Source organism: Cinclus cinclus, chromosome 16 (genome assembly GCF_963662255.1).
Source record: "Cinclus cinclus chromosome 16, bCinCin1.1, whole genome shotgun sequence".
Classification (NCBI taxonomy): Eukaryota; Metazoa; Chordata; class Aves; order Passeriformes; family Cinclidae; genus Cinclus; species Cinclus cinclus.
In genome coordinates, this window is record NC_085061.1 from 9751338 (window position 1) to 9770049 (window position 18712).

Sequence of the window (18712 nt, forward strand, 5' to 3'; positions counted from 1 at the left end):
CCACTGGGGCTCGTGCCCCCACAGCCCTTGCTGCGTTTCTGAGCCCCGGCAGCTATGCGAATGGGCTCAGGAGCATCACCCCCTTTGGAGCACAGCCTCTCCTTGGTGTTGCTCCAGGAGCTGATGGAGATGGAGGCTGCAGCCAAGCCCATGATTTGTTTCTGGGTTTTCTCTTTACTCCTTGCTGATAGGCAGCATGCCGAGATCACCCGCAGCGCTTGTCTCCGGGAAGTGACTCCCGCAGCTTCCAGTTCCTGTCTGTTCGGTGAGCTCAATGTTCCCGACTGCTTTGTTTATGTTCAAGCCTGACGTGTGTTGATCCTTGGAAGAAAGGACAGGCTGAGCATTCCAAGGGTCTGACCACTGGACTGGACAAACGTGTAGCCTGGGAAGGAAGTTTGCTGTAGGCTTGTGTAGGCACTGGTAGGGTCTGCTGCATTCTGGAAGCGTGGTCCTTGCTCTTCTTCGTGAGAGGGGAAGGGGAATTGCCGAGTCAGTTTCAGATTGTGACTTCTCACATTCTCTCAGGTACAAATCTTAATGCCCACTGCTCAGATAGAGGGAATATTTAAAACTGTAACAGCCCCCAGAGTGCTTATTGGCCTCGGTGTCAGAAAGCACTGTTCCCACTGCACAGATCTCCAAGTTCTTTCCAGGCACTGAGAGGGAGACGAAAAAGCTTAATGCAACAGCCTGCCTTGGCAACTGTTAGTTAACCTGCTGTATCTCACACTTTTTAGGATCTTTTTTAGTGTTTACTGATACATTGAAGAAAAAGGTAATAAAAACAAAACAAACCCAACAATTTACATTTTGAGTATTCTCCCCACTAAAGATTATTACAAACTGCTAGGTTTAAATTTTACAGAGTTTTATAAATGGAGAAACAGAGTGTTCATGTTCACACTATGATTCTGTAAATCCTGGAGATACTTCTAATATCTGATGACTGTTAATACAATTCAGTACTGTACTGGATACAGTGACCCAGGTTCCTTGCAGGTGTGAGCAAGTGAGCAGTGTTAATGTCAGCCAGTTGATTTGGCCAAAGCTTGAATGCATTGTGATTCTTGAACTGTTATTTTCCAGTAGATTGCTAAAATAAAAGCTGATTTACTACTGAAGCGTCATCCAGATTTCAGAGCTTGTCCCAAATAAAATACCAATTCTGGTGTCTCAAGTAGCATGGAAGTATAAGATTATAAGATTTTTCCAAGGAAATACATTTTGTCTTTTGAAGATAAAATGTTTAAAAATAAAAGGAACGTTTGTCTTCAGCAGTTAAGATAGCAACCACCTACAATCTGTGAGAACACTTACATAAGGCTCATACATTGTACAGGAGCTCTGGTTTGGCAGTGCTAGAACACTCTTCCTATATACTTGTCAGGGGAATGTGAACCGAAGCCTCCTAGCAGTGCTGGTGCAGATTCTATTTTGATAAGGTATTCTAAATGCTAAGTAGGAAAATAATTTTTTTTCTAGTTTTCCCTTTACTACTCTTAAACATTTTGCTGAATTCTCTGTTAAAACAAACAAAAAAAAACCCCAACCAAAACCAACCAACTGGAATAATTTAGGACTATTGGAAAAATTGAATAATTTTATCTTTAGTTTCTGGAATTAAATTTGTATTATTTCTTAAGCAGACATGGTTTTCATATCTAGCAGAGGGATGGCTCACACAGCTTTAACTTCGGGTGTCTTGGTTTCATGGAAGGGAGCAGAAACTCCTGGAGTGACAACTGATTTTTGTCAGATCAGCCTGGTATAAAAGGTGCTTTCTTGGGTTGTGCTAAGTAGAATATTGAAACTTTAATAGAATGGATTTTTTGAAACTGTGTTTTAAAAATTTTGTGTATAGGTCTACTTCAATTCAGGGGTTACACAGATAATGGTTACCATCTGTAAATGCAGATGGCAAATCTGAAATTAATTCTTCAGGATTGAGGAGGCTTCAAACAAATAAGAAAGGGGAGGCAAATTGTTATCTTTAACATAAAATAAGAGAGTATCATGGGCTTGACATTCTAAATCAGAGGTTTCTCAGTTTCGCATGTGGTTGCTGGATAAAGTGTTTATTGTACAGGATTTGATTTTAAACAAGGTGAACAGATGTTTTCTACTACTCATTTTCATGTTTGAGTTGTTGATGTACAAACAATTGGTTATATTAGAAACACCAGAATGAAGTGTCTTTTGAAGACTGAAAATAGATGAGAGATATTCTGCATATCTTTAGTTGAGCTTTATGTGAAGTAAATGCTGCTGGCTGTAGGCTGCACCTGATGCTAAAGCAGTTGTATTCATCTGGAGTAGTTAAAATAAGTGTACTAGAAGATGGTAATTGTTTGTTAGCATACATGCAGCAGTGTAAAAAAGATGTTTACAGATTACTTTTTTACTAATTTATTTCCTTTTTGTTTCTTTGTTTGGAAAGATTTTGTAAAAATTATTTTGAAGTTTCCAAATTAGAATAAGGAAATTATTATTTCCTTTTTTTCCTAATTATTTCCTTTGGCAATAAGGAAAACCTTTTGCCAAAGACAAAATAGTAATTTCATGAATGCCAAGTTCAGGAGTTGTCTTCAGAAAGTTGAACAGCTGAATGAATTCTTTTTTTAGATTATAATAGAACAAGAGATAAAAAATCAAATTAGTTGTTTAGATTTTATTATTGCAAATCTTGAATTTGTCACCTTTATAATATTTTTTAGAAGTTCTGTTAGTTGATTCAATAAGGAGCCGTAGGGATCCTAGAGTATCTAAGCCAGATGTTCATTATGTAGGTCACTGACATTTCCCCCCCCCCAGTTAAAAAAACCCTGTAAATGGGTGGGGATATGTATTTTCCTTTTTGGGGAAGGTTAAGAGAATTTGTTGTTCTTAGCTCAGAAGTATTTTTGTAGTCTGATACAGCAGCAGTTCATAAGCAATAATGAAAAGAAACATGAGCAAAATGTGATATGAGTAAAGAATTTCAGGAATTTAGGCTTTCTGGAAATTCTAGGGTGTCTTTTGTTCAAAGATTATGTAGCAACATAACAATAAGGTTCTTCGAGTGTTAAAGGATCATTTGAGAGCATACCTGGGTTTTTTGCAGCCTATCTAAAAGATTTAGGGAAAGGGAAGTGCAATATCTGGGATTTTACTGTGAACTGGAAAGTTAAAATCAGGGTTAGAGTTCTGCACTAGAGAACTTTGAATTTAGAGGTTTCCTAATGATGACATTCATGTACTTTATGGAACCACAGTGAAAATGGGGACCTGAGAGTCAAGATCAGCAGGAAAAGAAATTCTGTATGAAGAGGGCAGGCAAAGCATTCATAGTGAGATTACCCAGAGGTGGTGAAATCAACAGCTTTGGAGATTTTCAGGAGCTGACAAGGCAAGTTCCTGAGAGATAGTAATCCCACAGGACAGAAGGGTGGACTAGATGACCTCCAGAAAGTCCCTTCCAACCTGATTTATTTGTTAATGTTCAAACCACAGATCAAGCACATTTTATGTGGGAAGTCAAACTTGTTTTGAGTTGTGCTGCTGTGCTGCAATCAACATCGTTCAATTGCATGCTGTGTTCTCCGTTGGATCTGGATAATAAACCTACATTTCTGAGCATTCCTGAAATAAAAATTAAGAGATGGACATATTACCAATTCTGCAGTGCTTTGCAGAAGTGCTGAAAGTCAAGCTGTTTTCATTGAAATCATGATGTTTACTTATCACGGGGAAAAATTAGTCAAAGCTAACCTGCAGCATAACAAATGCTAAACCTTTAGTACAAAGAGGTGTTTCTATTAATTTAATCTGGTTTGAAAGCATGAATACAGCTCACGTGGCTTAATCTCATCGAAAAGTGACTCCAGTAAATTGTGGATAAAATGCTGTGAATATGAACAGATAAGCAGCGACATTTTCACTTAAATTCTGCTCTGAAGAGACCTGCTTGGTTAATAATGTGCTTAATTTGTATGAGTGAGTGGGAGTTTGAGGAGAGTGTAATGTCAGGAAATCGAGTGAGAGCTGAGTAAATTATGCTTCTAAAAGCTAAGAACAAAGAAAAAAAATCTTGCGTAACAGTAAGTTAATATGTCTTCATTTAATGTGAAAGCACCAGTTGGTAACTAGGGAAAATAATGAAAAATATGCACTTAACCATGATAATTGTTGTATTTAGGTGTATATCAAGCAGCACTTGCTTATATTTCTTCTTTTTCAATTCACACTTTCAGAACATGATTCTACTCTTTTGTAGTGTAGGCCATTCTCTGGTGTTCATGATAATTTTTTGTCATCTTGGTTTTTAAGTATCATGTTAGCACTTGAAATGTTTTTGTGTTGATCATTGAAACATGATCAACATATATCAAACATATATTGCATTTTAAAAATTCTGAATACACACCCCAACACATACAAGTGTTCTTATGCAGAATATTTGAAGTCTGAAGTTTTAAGGGTGAGTATGGCAAGCAGTTGTGTTTCTTAAGAAAAATAATTTAAAATTTACCAAAAAATCACAATAATAAGGCATTTCTTCATTTTTGTGGATCTTTCTGAGTCATTAATATTTCATATCATTCAGGTTTCCAAGAATTCAGGGATAGGACTTCACTCAAGTCCATATTGATTTATTGAGATCTTAATGACTTGATAGTTCCAGGAGGTATAAAGGCCTGTACCAGTAATTCATACTTCTCTCTCTCCTTAGTGTAGATTAAGTGCTACAGTAATGATAGAAAGGAAGGAAATAGTAAATTGTGACTTTTATTCAACTATTCAATAATTAGCTAGTTTGCAGTAAAATTAATTTTAAAATAGTCATGGCCAAAGTCTTCCTTGCTGGAGAGACCTGAGGATTAACTAGTTGTGATACACTCCTTTGGTGGTGGTAAGTCCTGTATGAATACTGACGTTGATTTGGGATCTGAAAGAGAGTTGATCTTCAAAATGGTAAAAGCCATTTGTATGCTAGCACAACATACTAATTCAGCATTCTCTAATAGAAGCTATTGGAAAAAAGGGATGGATGTTGTGCTGAGACGCGGGTGGGGCACGGGAGCTTCTGGGCATCCTTGGTGAGGGCTAGCACTGGGTGATGTTTGTGTCAGCGAGCGAAGCTGTCCTGCCTCTGTTGGTTGCCTCTCGGTTCATTCCCTGACTACGTTTTTGCCAACCCGTAACATTTGCGGCAGGTCAGCAGGTAACGTCCATAATTCTGAAGGTGAATTTGGCATGCGAAGGAACTGCCCTGTGCCCAGATGCGACGGCCGAGCAGCGTCCGCAGCGTTTGTGTGTGCTGGCGGAGCAGGGAGTGACCAGAGCCGCGTTGTTTCCGCAGAGCGCCGAGGCGTGCCCGGGATGGAGCCCGCGGGGCCGGCGGACGGCGAGGACGAGCTGGGGCCCCCGGCCAGGCTGGCGCCCAGCCCGCACAGCGAGGCCGTGGCACACGAACTGCGGGGGCTGTCGCTGCAGCCCGGGCCCTGCCTGCCGCCCCTCACCGAGCGCAGGAATGGTGAGTGAGGGCTCGGGGCCGGGGAGGGGCCGGGCACTGACCGCCAGCGGCTCTGCTCGCCCGCCCTCGGGGCGTCCGGGTGCTGCGGGATGCTGGCAAAGCTGTCCCGGCGGCTTCTCCCGCCGGGGCGGCTCGTGGAGCTCCTAGAATGGAGTTCAGGAGATTCCTAACTAGTTTTAAGACTCCGGCTGGTGTATACTGCAAGTAGTGATGAAATATTTTTGGGAGTTGTATTATAATCAGACAAAAAGGGATAATTTCCAGGAATGGTGGGATTTTTTCTTTTTTTTTCGTAAATAATATGTAATTAATGTTTTGCATTCTATCCCACAAAGTTTAATTCAATATTAGTGTACTTCTGGAAAATTTGTTTTCTCTTAATTTCCTGTAAAACCAAAGTGGATAAGGTGGGTATCTGTGTCCTGTCAAAACTCCACAGCAGCCAAATTGCTCACCCGTAAGTTCAGATTTAGTAATTTTGGTTAATTTGGTTAGAAACAATTGTTTGTGGAAATTTTGAAAGTCAGAAGAAAAGTTTGTAGACGTGAACTTTGAACTTGATGGATCCCAATTAAAAGTAGTTTTAATAATTTCACATTTTTACTTTTTACAAAAAATTAGATATTTGCAAGAGCGTTCTAGTATGTCACTACTTTATGAAGTCTATAAGCATAAGACATTGCAGTTCACAGAAATACAATGGCACTTCAAAAATTCTGAAATGTTTAAGGGTATTTTTTTGGTAGGATATTTTTATGCAGGAAGCATTATGCTTACTGTGAGCTTTGGTAGTGATCCTTTAAACCTTTTGTTTACTTCAATGAGTCCTTTGGCAGTACTCCAGTAGGAGGCTGAACTGTTCTAGTGTTTTTCTGCGGTGTTGTTAAGCTGACTTGCACAAGTTAGTACAGAAACTGTGTTTCCAGCTTTTCCAATGTCACTGCAAGGGTAGGAGGCTTCTCTGGGTTTTTTTTTTGTTTTTTTTTTTTTTTTTTTTTTTGTTTTTTTTTTTTTTTTTTTTTTTTGTTTTTGTTTTTTGTTTTTTGTTTTTTTTTTAATACCATGGAGGTAATCACAGCATGCCTGGTGAGCCAGCAGTCACTGGAGCTGTTATTACCTTCTCCTTTTTCACATTTCCCTCCTCTCCCCCGCCCTCTGTCCCAGGGATCCCAGTCACAGAGCAAAGCAGGCGTAAGAGTTCAGGTGGGCAGAGCTTGGTGGGTTTGCTGCAAATTCCCATGGTTAGCTTAAGCTCCAGTGGAATTATTGTCCCTTGAGTTTATAAAGGAACATTTATATGCTGTGCCAACTCTGTCAAAGAGGTTTTAACTTCCAGCAGAGGATCAATAACAAAACTGTTGGAATGCATTAGGAGCTTAAGATTTTTTAGTCACTTATTACATGCAGGTATTTACTCCCAGAACAAAGACAAATGGATAATTTTGGGAGGTGGATGTTGTATGTTGGTCTCTTGGACTGTCACAATTTTAAGGTTCTTCTACTTCATTTGAGCTGTTTTCAAGTTCATGGCTGTGGGCAATACTGTATTGCTATTGATAGTTTCAGGTTCTCATTAATCTGCATCTTTCTGGACAATTAGGTGGTACATACACTGCATTGATCACGTAAGCCTGTGCCCTGTGTATTGCAGTGGTTTATTATGCCTGTTCTCCGGAGGCCAACTCTTGCTCCACTTCCTGAAAAGCAGCACAAGTTCCTATTTCATTGGTTCTGCTCTTCACACTTGTCACCTCCTGAGTCATTAGGGAGATGTGTCTGTGATTCTAGCAGTCTCATGACAGCCAGGTGTGTACAGCCCCTCTCATGAGCAGTGGGGCTGCTCACATACATGGAGTTTGGGAAACAGGCTCAGTGTTTGCATCCCTGCCTGGCATCCCTACAAACAACTCCCAGGTTGGGTCCAGTCAATGTGCTTTGTAGGCAAGATGCTGTGTCCTTAGGGGGGACATCCTGGGGGAAAAGTGGCATGGATCAGGCTGTTTGGAAGCAGGAGGGAGAAGACTGATGCCTGGGTGTTGAGTTGGGCTGCAGTGGAGGAAGGCTGACAAGTGTAGCAGCAGCATGGCACAGCCCAAGTACCAGTCAGAACAATGTGCTGCTCACACGCTGTACCAGAGTTTCACGAGCTTCTGTCTGAGAGCCAGGAAGGGAGGGAAGGATAGGCTGTCTGCTGCTGACAGTAGGAGAGTGGATGGGAATGATGCTGCCTGCAGCTTTCCAGCCTGCTGTTTCAGAGCCAAACGATGGCAAGGGATTGCACATGTAGATACCATCAAAAAAGGAAAGGAAGCAGTGCATGGCCAGAGCTTTTTGCACACTGAATTAGTACTTTTACAGAACTGGTGAGCATGCAACTTTGGCTGGAAGAGGGAGCTGTGAAGGGCTGGGTGTGAGGAGCCATGCAATCATTATTTCAAGGTACATGTAAAATAGAAAGCTCCTAGCTTGTGTTTTACAGTTGCCTCTCTTGGCTGTGCACTGGATTCCTTGACTATCACTTAGTGCCAAACTCTTCTTGTGACAGTGGCTACTAGTTTCTGAAAAAGAGATGTGTAAGTTGCTTTTGTCATGCACAGGTGATGCAATTATCATCCACAGGTGGGAGCCTTGTTACATTCTTGTAAAATGGGTGGATAAGTGGCTGGCAGCTGTCCTTCTGCTCTGCATTTTGGCCGTAAATGCTGTCAGAAGGGGAGTGTGCCCATTCCCTGCCCTTTGTGTCGTGTGGAGAAGCAGTTCTGTTCCAGGCAGTGGGGGCTGGGAGGTGTCTGTCCTCCAAACTCACAGCCAGCACAGAAATGGGATTGCTTCTGCTTGTAGGAATGGGATTGTTTCTGCTTCTCTCTGGGGTTGTGCATCATGAACTGGAGGAGGTAGAGAAGGTGGTGCTGTGCTTCCCATGGCTGGCAGCAACTGTTGTCCAGCAGAACTGGGCTAATTGAGAGAAGAACCAAGAGTCTTGGACATTTTGTATGAAAAAACCTTGGGACAGTGAATATCTTAAAGTAAAAGCAAGACTGAGAAAGCAGCCCAAAGAAAGCAGTGCCCCTGGCTGGGTGAGAACAGGGACACTCAGAAACAGAGGCCCCGAGGCACTGAAGGTCAGGTGAGAATTGCAGCTTCCTGTGGGGCTGGAGGGCTTATGGGGAACTGTGGGGAATTCAGGGGAAGATGGAACACACGCAAACCCAAACAAAAACAAATACTCCAAATGGTGTATATTGAGTCTTCCTAAGGGACCAGTTGAGTCAGCTGGGATACACAGTTCTTAAAATAACTGAATGAAATCCACAGCCCATTTAACCTAATGGTATTACTTAAATAAATTTGATGATCCAAGGGATTTTTTTCTGGCATCTGAAAGAGTTGTTGTATATTAGTTTGCCTGTTATCTGTTATCTTCCACTCCCTCAGTATGTAGCACTGGTAACATGCATTCTTGGCATAGTTTTATGGCTTCTGAACAAATTCTCAATCCTCTCTGCAATTAATAGATTTGAACTGCAGATTTGATATTAGGGAATCAGGTGAGATTTGGGACATTCTTCTTGCATCTGTGTATGACAGGTTTTTCCTCACTCCTCTAAGATCAGTGATGAGGTGTGTTTTTTCCTCTTGTAGTGATACATATGTAGGTCACTGTGCTTAGAATTTATTTTCTTGAGAGAGTTGGTAAAGACACAGTGTAGAAAAGATGGCTAGTATAAAGACTAGAGAACAACAAATGGAAAAATTAGTTCTGATTAAAGTAGTAGCTTGGCAGGGAATATAATTGAAAATGTCATCTTAAATTCAGCAGTTTCATAATCACCAAGCTGAAAGCAGTGAGATCTGGATAACAGTGTGCAGATATTCTGATTAACAGCACCACCAACTATAACATCAGCAAACCAAACATAAAAACCCCTGCGAACCAGACCTCAAAGGAAGTGTATCCTGAAGGACCTATCCAGATAAAGAAGTACACAATTTCTGTAAGTTTACAGTAGAAATGTGTGTGTGCATAAATATATTTATATTTTATATAGTTATACCGTAGTGTATGAATAATGTGTGTGTGTACAGTGGCAACCCGGAGAGGCCGTGGAATGTCCACCTGTGGAAATACTAAAAATCAGTGTGGGCAAGCCTGTTCCAGCTGACCCTGCTCCAGCAGGGCTTGGGCCACAGCATCTCAAGAGGCTGCTGCCAGCCTCAGTAATTCTGGGCTTTGTCTTTCCATTAAGCTTTTAATAGCCCATGGAACATCCAGTGCAAATATTCTACTAAATAATCTTTGCTAAGAACACACAGCATATTGTAATTAATATATATTTGTCTCTATGCTTTGGGGTTTTTTTGGGAGTGCTCTGTTTTTTGGGGGGAGTTTGTTTTTGGGGCTTGGTTTGGTTTTTTAACATGTCAGTAAAATAAACAAATGTCCCTTGGTCTCCCTGTAAATATTTGAATGTCATCTTATCTCTTCCAAGAGGAGAGCGCAAACTGAGTAGGTACTGATTTCCCAGTAAGTCTGTCTTTGTCATTGGTACTGCCAGTTCCCACAATCCTAGCATTCCCAGGCCATCAGTCAGTGTCTACAAGGAACAATTTTCAAATATTAAAGCATGTGAAAAGACATACAAGCCAAAACTCAGAGATCTCTAGGGACTATGACCTCTTAAATGGAATATATTCTGACATTTTCACAGGCTACATGAAAGAATTCCAGCAGGGTCATTCCATTTGGTAAACTTCTAAACAAACATTCCATCATTTTAGTTTGATTTATAGATATTATTTTTTTTAATTATCTGCTTATTGTGAAGAGATTAACACAGGAGACATGACCTGTGACTGACTCAATTCAAGGCATCTGGTATATATGAAATCCTGTTTGAGGGCCTGGCATTTGAGTGATTACAGTTAGATACAGAAAGCATGTTTTTCTTTAAAGAGATCACTTGATCAAACTGTCTTATTCTGACCTTTTTTCTTGAAATTCCTTGTGCATAACTAAATGCATAGCAAGAAAAGAATGTTTTTAAATTCCATTCTGTAATTGCTTTAGGTTGTTAGAACTAAGTCCTAATTGCAAATATTGTCATTGAAGTGTCAGCTTGTGACAGAGCCACTGCAAGAATGTAACACGGAGCAAACAGAACTGGTAATTGGTGTGCAGCACTTATTCTAGGCACCTTTTGCAAATCAGAGGTAGCACAGTGGATGACTAAATATTGTTCTCTACAGATATATGTATACAGTTAAATGTAGATCTGTATAGTTAAACATATACAAAATGCATATTTTTATGTGCTTTATATACACATTTTAAAAATATTTATTAATTTAGATGTGTATATGGGCAAGACCAAATGGAAGGTAGTTTTCATTTAAGCAGTGAACACTGACAACATATGTCCTTCCTTGAAAGGAATTTGTGTGGGTTTTAGTGGAGAAAAGAACATGTAGACTTAAAAATTTGACATCACTGTAAGTGTTTGGTATTTTTCTGGGAAGGGTGACTGAGGTAGATGGTGGCCATTATTTGTGTTGTTTGGGTCTTTGTTGCCATGATCGTAGAGAATATAGGCAGAACAAAACTCCCCCGAAACAAATCCCCTTAATTAATAATTTGAAGTAATGTTCTTAATGCTTATAGAAGTAATAGAATGAATTATAATAGGGGTTATGTAATGGTGCTTTGTGTAGTCAGAGCATTATTTTCCTGTGTGAAGAAATTATTGCACCACAGTCAAGAACTGGATTATCCTAACACAATATAAAGCACCAAGGTATTCATCAAGGTGTATGTAAAGCCAAGGTGAAATAGATATTTGAGTTATTAGGCTTTTTTCCCATTTGAAAATGTTTATGTGGTAGTGAAAGCGTTTAAACACCCGAGGGTGCTTGGTTTTGTTTTTCTTTTTGATGGGATTGGAAAGGAATGAGTTCCATATGATATGAAGAGTTGGAATGTACTGTTAAAGCAATTGTTGCTTAGCTACTTGATGTTTAACAGGGCTGTGAAGCGGCTCGCAGTCAGTGATGTCACTCAGGAGATCACTGATGCTTCACCCAGATAAGGGCTCTGTAGAGAGGAGCAGACAGGCAGGCTCTGGGGAGGTACTGTGGCGCTGCATTGCTTCCTCCTGTACTTTGGAAATTTGGTGAACATCTACTAGACGCTTCCACTTTTTAAATAACACTTTTGCCGTAGGCTGAAGGTTGGCAGAACACTTGGAAGTCTGTGTTGCAGAAAGGAAGGAACAAGCACTGGTGACCTTACATGTGAAGCTAACGTTTATGAGAAACTGGTGCAATACATTGCTATTAAATGAGATGTTATTGGATTCTGGCTTATGGAACTGACAGAGGTGTTTGATTCTAAGGCGTTTTTTCTTCATTTCACCCACTCTTATGCAATATATTCAACTTAAATTGAAATTCAAATGAGAGGTCCTTCTGCCCTCTGAAAATAATGCAGATTCTAACAGATTCAGTTTTCACTGAAACCAAGAGCTTGTTGTATGTCTTTTATTTCAGTCTCTGGTTTGGATACAGTTTGTGACATGCAGTTTGTATCAGGGTTTGAGCCTGTAATTGAAAAATAAAACATGCAGGACTCAGGATTTTCTTTCAGTTGAAAGAGATACTTTGGTTTTGTTGTTTGATAGAAGCTAGTCTCTCTGCCACAGTTTTGTTTCTAGGTCGTTACAGGTTTCTCCATGATCCTCAGTGTCATTTTGCTATTTGTAATGTTAAAAACAGCTCTTCTGAAGCAGGTACACGCTCAAATTGCAGAGGTTTTATGTCCAATGTTTAGTTTGGAAATGAGTAGTTCTCTCTATTACAAAACATTCTCTATTTAAATAGTCAGCAGCAGAAAGAGAAGATGAAAAATTTGCAATTTGAAAAAGTTTTTTGCCTGTTTTAACAATGCCATCAATTTCAAATGACAGTCCAAATTCCAGCTACTTTTGGACACTGAACACAAGAAAGGGGAGTTGAAAGATCCCAAGCTTTTTCTGTCCCTAATTTATATTGCATAATTCATGGGTTGTTCTACTAACTGTATTACAGCTAAAATAAAAAGTAGTCAAAGAACAAACAGGTTGCTGTTGTTTCACTGATATTTACTCTAGAGGATTTTTTGTGGTAGGCCAAAGTGGGTGATTTGAATAGGAAATTTCCCACCTGTAAAATCACCATTTCTTTTAAGATAAATGTGGAATTTATCTAAACTGCTCCCACCCAGCTGTTGTTACTGTGATCAGCTTTCACCTAAACACTGGGCACTCTCAATTAATAAAAAGCACTATAAATTGATAGGAATGACTATAACTTCCTTTAGAAATATGGTGTTTGAAGGAAAATGTCTTCCTCTGGGTTCTTTGATTACACACTTCCTTATTAGAGCATGGACATTTTAAAATTTCAAAATACTCTGTTTTCTGAATCACTGGGAAATCAGTTCAGCGTGTGTGAAGTGCACTGTACCTTCCATAAAACAATTTCTTCTGTTACATATTGTTATACTGTTAGAATATAATTCATGCATTCAAACAATTATCTTCTCTCTTGGTGTACAAGGAAAATGTGGAGTTATAATCTGTTACATCAGTAAGTGTGTAAGATTCTGTTTATTTACCGTATCAGAGTTTAATGTGCTTGAGTTTACGTAGAAGGTGTTTGTATTCTGCTTGTCTCAGTTTTTATTTTCTGAATATGTGGAGTTTCTCAACAGTAATTTTGTTTCGTTAGCACTGTAAATGTTCAGATGCAGGCAATGAGGAAGTTAATTTGATTTATGACGGAGCTTTTCCACAGTATTTTTTTTTCTTGTGTTCAGTAAAACTCAGCAAAAGCAAATGTATTGGAATAGTCTGTAACTTGTATTTAAGCAGAACATAATTTAAGGTGATAATTTTTATACAAATGATGTGCAGACACCTGATTTTTAGGCTGGGAGAGCGGCCATAAATCATTCATGCCGCAAAGAGTTTTTTGCCTGTATTGTCAGCTCCTTACATGTCAGGAGGTTGCTAAAGCTTGGTGAGGTCCTGCCTTCTTCGAGTCTGCAGTTCTGAGCAGGTCTAGGTCTTCCTTCTCCCAGCAGCTGACAAACAGGGAGAGGTTTCCAAATCCTGCTTGCTGGCTCAGGCCGCTTCACGCCCTGTGCTGTTGCTTGGCCCAGGAGGCCACTGTCAAGGTGAAGAGTCAGTGCTTGGTGACTGCCTTGTAGAAAGATTCAAAGAGGAACAGATGAGGTGCTTTATTTTGTAGTTTCCACTTTTAAAAATTCTGTATCTGAATGTATATAGATATTTTCAAATACGATTCTATGGAATTAAACATTTTACCTGAATGGAGATGTCCTTTATAATTTCAGGTTGAAAGATTTAAAATGAGAAGTAGAGATGTGGAAAATGTGTGCAATGATAGCATTTTTAGGCCAAAGGGAAGGGAAAATACACCTGCCAGAGTTCCTAGTTGACATGTAGAGACTCTTTAGCATAATACATAGTTTATTTTCTCTAAGTACAGGAAATTAAATGCAGACTTGTCTGATGTTCCCTCATGGCCAATGCCAGGTAATTAGAGGGGATCCATTTCCCTGAAATGTTCCAGGTTGACACTGATGTTGATGATTCATGTAAGATAAATGGGATATACTGCAGAGAATGGCAGATCAGAAGCTGTGGGAGGAAATACTCCTGAAACTGCTGGGAATAATGAGATGTGTAACTAATGCAAAAAGGGAAATAATAAAGTACTCAGGGCTTAGATATTTACAACAAGGAACAGAGTCTCTCGTACTGCAGGGAAAGGCATGGAAATAATCACTGGTTTTCCCAGTTACCTCTGCTAGATTAATGTCTCTGGAACCAGACCTGGGCTTGGGTGGGTGGGAAGGCTCCTTAACATAACTTTTTCAAATGCCACTGTGCAGCTTTGTTGACTGGTGAAACTCAATGAGTAATGAATGTGGCGGTCAGGCAAAGATGAAGGATTCCTGCTGCCTGCAGCAGTGTTCTGAGGAGCGGGGGCAGGGAAAAGGAAGGGGGAAGGCCCTCAGCAGTAGTTTGTCTTAGGTATCAGCGAATGCTGCTCCAGCAACTGCTGGATTTATTTTTAACCGCTTGACTCATTCTTTGTCAGATGATTGACCACCGAGCTGCATATTGAAACACCAATGTGCAGAGGAAGCGAGCGTAACTAAAGGCAGAGGGGGAGTGTCTGTCTGGGAGGAGAGGCGGGCTTCGGGACTTGTGCTTCACACGCTCGGTGCCCGCCGTGAGAGCGGGCTCGGGCTCGGAGCGGGCACAGCGGGCCGAGCTGATCCGGGCCGAGCTGAGCCGAGCTGAGCCGGGCCGAGCCGAGCCGGGCCGAGCTGAGCCGAGCCGAGCCGGGCCGAGCTGAGCCGGGCCGAGCTGAGCCGGGCCGAGCCGAGCTGAGCCGAGCCGAGCCGGGCCGGGCCGAGCCGGGCCGGGCCGGGCCGCAGGGCAGCGCCATGGGCGGCGCGGCGGCGCCGGGGCTGCAGCTGTAGAGCCCGCGCCGGGCCCCGTGAGAGCACCGCGCTGCACCGCTGCCCACCGCCGCCTGCGTTTTTTCGGTGCTGGATGTTGCCATTTTAAAGGATTCTCACCATGATCGATAGCTCCAAGAAACAGCAGCAGGGCTTTTCCGAGATCTTACCTGCAGGAGATCTTAAGCCACTGAAGGAGAAGGAATGCCTTGAGCTGAACAGCCAGAAAAGTCTCAAGGAAGGTCAGTCGCTCGCTGGTTGTGGCACAGAGAATGCAGAAGTCCTGGGCACATTCCGTTCACCAGCATATCTGATGTAATGCTGTAGGTCAGGAAGAGTTTTTGTACATTAAATGAGGTATTGTTTGCCCTCTGGAAAAAAAAAAAACCAACAAAACAAACAGCCTCTAAAAGCTGAATTTAAATTTCACCTGAGACTAGTAAAATAACAATGATACTGTTATATGCTTGATAGGAACTGTATGAAGAAAAATGAGCTATCAAATAGTCTTTTCAGAGTATCATTTAGTGCTGAATTAATGAAGGACTCTGAAATTGTCCTGTAAATATTGCACAAAGTGCTTCAAAATGTCATTATTGAAATAAATATAATGAAATAAACATCATTAAATATGGCATGTCAAAATAAAACTCTACAAACCTTTAGTATTAGACATATTGCTGCCTCATTTTCAGCAGTGCTTTTCTCAGCTCTTTTCTTTCTTTGGAATTCCCTTCTGCCCTCGTACTTTAAATTAGATTTTCATGTGGTTTTCAGATATGTGCTTTTCAAACCACATTATATCTTTTTAAATTACTGGATTTCGACTGGGCATTAAATTGATAAGATGCACAGGCATTAGCTTCTAAAATAACAATAGTCCGAGAATATTTGGAACATCATTTAAAGCTGACAAATAGAACTCTGTGAGATTCATTTAAAGCAGTCTTTGTTAGGCAGAGGCAACGATGCTGCGGAGATAGGGAAATCGTTTTAGTCCTGGCAGGCAGGATTCTTCAGCTGGCCTGGGTGGAGGAGGAGAAGGAAGAGACCTCTGGGGATCTGCTGCCAGCCCTGCCCAGAGCCTCCGACACTGCTGGGAGTTAACACCAGGCTCTTGCAGCTCTGGGCTCAACTCCAGCTTCTTAATCAACAGGACACAAACTGTATTTGTAGTAGACAAAATTCCTGCTTTCCTTTTACAGCACTCTGCCTTGGCTTTTCCTCCAGATATCTCTGGTTTGTCTGGTGATGCAGAGATTTACCCCTTGGTGTGGTGGCAAGAGTTCTACATGAGATCCTGCCTTTCTCAGAATTTAAATCCTGGGTTTGTTTGGAGGTTTTGTTAATTTATTTTTAAATTTGGACCTTAATAATGCTTAAAATGGCAAAAAGATAGCCCATATTCAGTATTAAATTCAGTACTTGACAGGGTTAGTTTAAAAACCCCATTACTTAGCTTTAAGTGAGAGCTAGAGAAAACACAGATTTTTATGCAATGTACTGATACTAAAGGTCTGTTACTGATTAGAAAGGTTGTAAGAGGTTGAGTATTGCTGCATGTGGCAGTGTGAGAGCAGAGCACTTCTCCTGTGGCAGGAAAGTACTGACTGGGAGACAGTGACTGCAAAAGGGCCAGCAGTGGCCTCTTGCTGGGGCTGCCTTTGCCTCGCAGCTCAGAGCAGGCCCTGTTAAAGCCCTGCTGCTGCTGGGGCTCTGCGGAGACAGCAGCGACACAGAGGAGGCCGGGAGCTTCAGAGGGTCAGAGGAGTAGGAAACGAAACCTATCTGGGGTAAGCTACCAAGAAATAAAGGGCAGAAAAACATGGCAAAACCCAGCACGGTGAGTAGTGTAGGTGTAATGGTTACTAATGAGTAACCATGGCAATGATTATCCTCAGGCTTCTTCAGGCGTGTCAGTTATGGAGAAAGTGGATGAAAGAATGTACATTACAGTAATGATGGTCTGTCAGAGTAGTTAAAAACCTGCAATTACGGGACCCTCTGCCAGTCCAAATTCATGAATATTTTAGAGCTTAAATTATTCAGTGCATAAAAGAAGATACAATTGTTTTCCATAATCACTATCTTTGCTTCCTTTTCTGTGTTTTAGTACCCGTTCTCCATTTTCACTTTCCCCAGTGAATATTGCTTATCCTTTTATCTCTCCCAAGTTTGGCAGTGCAATGATTAAAATAATGAACCTTTTCTTGGGAGTTTGATTGACTACAGGATCTCCTCTTCCAGCCTTTCCTCCTTCTAAAGCTTAGGAAAACAATAATTTTCTTTCTTGTGGTGTATATAGAATGAATTATTGAAAACACTCCAAATCTGCTTGATTTACATCTAGACAGACTAAAACAGAGCTTCACATTTCCAGTTTATAATGTTATGAAATATGTAGTTCAGATGTTTTATAGATTTTTAAAAATTCAGTTGGAGCTGTTAGTTTAATCCTACTTAAATAACACTACAGGTAACACTTTGTTAAAAACATAAATTGTAAGATAACTTATTTTACAGAACAGTATCTTCGAAATTAACTTGTGCCATTCTCTCTTTTTTTTTTGCCCTCCTTTTTTCTCCTCCTTTCTTTATCCTTAAAATGATGTGGCTGGTTTTGCCATGTGAATTCTCAAATGTTTCTTCCTTAAGACACAAAAATACTTAAAAATATGATACATGAATTGTAAAACCTGCAAAAATTAAAAACGTAATTGTGTTGGCAAACCCAGATGAAGTATGTAGAGATCCAGTAATTCAAAAGGTGCCTTTGTTTCATAAGCTACTTTGCACAGGTTTGATAAATCTAAAAATCCTGAGATAGTACAGCAATTATTTCAGCAGTGAGTACCTTAAGAGAACTGTGAGGTGCAGTTCTTTTTTTACTTAGTATTTCTTTATAACGAAAGAGATTTTTGATGGAAACAAAAACCCCAACACTGTCTTCAGCAAATTAGTATTTATTAAGGACATTAGCAGTTTAGATTGCAAAGCTGAATTTTTATTCTTTGCTTAGGCTATTGATACACATTATAGTATCCTGTAGCATGGGGGAAAATCCTCTTAATTACCCTACTTTCTTATAAACAGCTCAGATACTATTGTTGCATATTGCCTTTTTTGTGAAATCAGTTCTTACTTTTATCTGTCTGATCAAAATTACCTTTTGTATGAGCAAGGAACAAAAATACTTTCTGTCTCTGAGGTCAACCACACAGTGCTAACTAAACAGCATTTTTAGAAATTCCTGTACCGTTGACTTTACCTTGTGCAGCACCTTATAGCACTGTCAAGTAAGCAACCACAACATTTGGAAAATTCAAGTGAAAAGCTTTAAATGTGCATACAGTTACTAAGGAACATTCAGTGTCATCAAACAGTGCATGTATTAGCAACTGGGAATATGTGTGGACTGCAGACTGAAAGGTTTCTAACAGCACTGGAGAGTTGAGGGAGTCTTGTTTTACACCCTTAACAATTTCAGTATAAAGACGGATGAGCTGTCTGACCATGCAGAACTCTTGAAGACACAGTATTAAATTGGTGAAACAGAGCAGTCTGGTGCTTAGCTAGGATTTAAAATGAGGTTGGATCCCAGTTTTTTGCACCCTTTTTTCATATGATAATCTGAGTTTCAAAGTTACCAATTGCCTGTAGGCTACTCTAAA

The 18712-nt window shown here is 40.4% G+C and overlaps 1 protein-coding gene and 1 long non-coding RNA gene across 3 annotated transcripts in view; one reads left to right on the forward strand and one right to left on the reverse strand.

Moving 5' to 3' along the window:
- The first annotated feature begins 5363 nt into the window (after positions 1-5363).
- Positions 5364-18712, forward strand: part of MRTFB (myocardin related transcription factor B) — a 46409-nt gene continuing 33060 nt past the window's right edge. The window contains exon 1 of one of the 2 annotated variants that reach the window (XM_062503757.1): positions 5364-5515. Coding sequence is in view for 1 of the 2 variants with exons in the window: in XM_062503759.1 (XP_062359743.1) it covers positions 15163-15283 (121 nt within the window). In the remaining variant the exon portion in view is untranslated. Of the gene's footprint in view, positions 5516-15162; positions 15284-18712 lie in introns of those variants that run through there. The other variant, XM_062503759.1, reaches the window with a different exon arrangement.
- LOC134050605 (uncharacterized) overlaps positions 13370-18712 on the reverse strand; it is a 45943-nt gene continuing 40600 nt past the window's right edge. Inside the window, exons 3-4 of the long non-coding RNA XR_009933703.1 lie at positions 15212-15362; positions 13370-13750 (exon numbers count right to left, since the gene is read on the reverse strand). This is a non-coding gene — a long non-coding RNA (uncharacterized LOC134050605). The remainder of the gene's footprint in view (positions 13751-15211; positions 15363-18712) is intronic.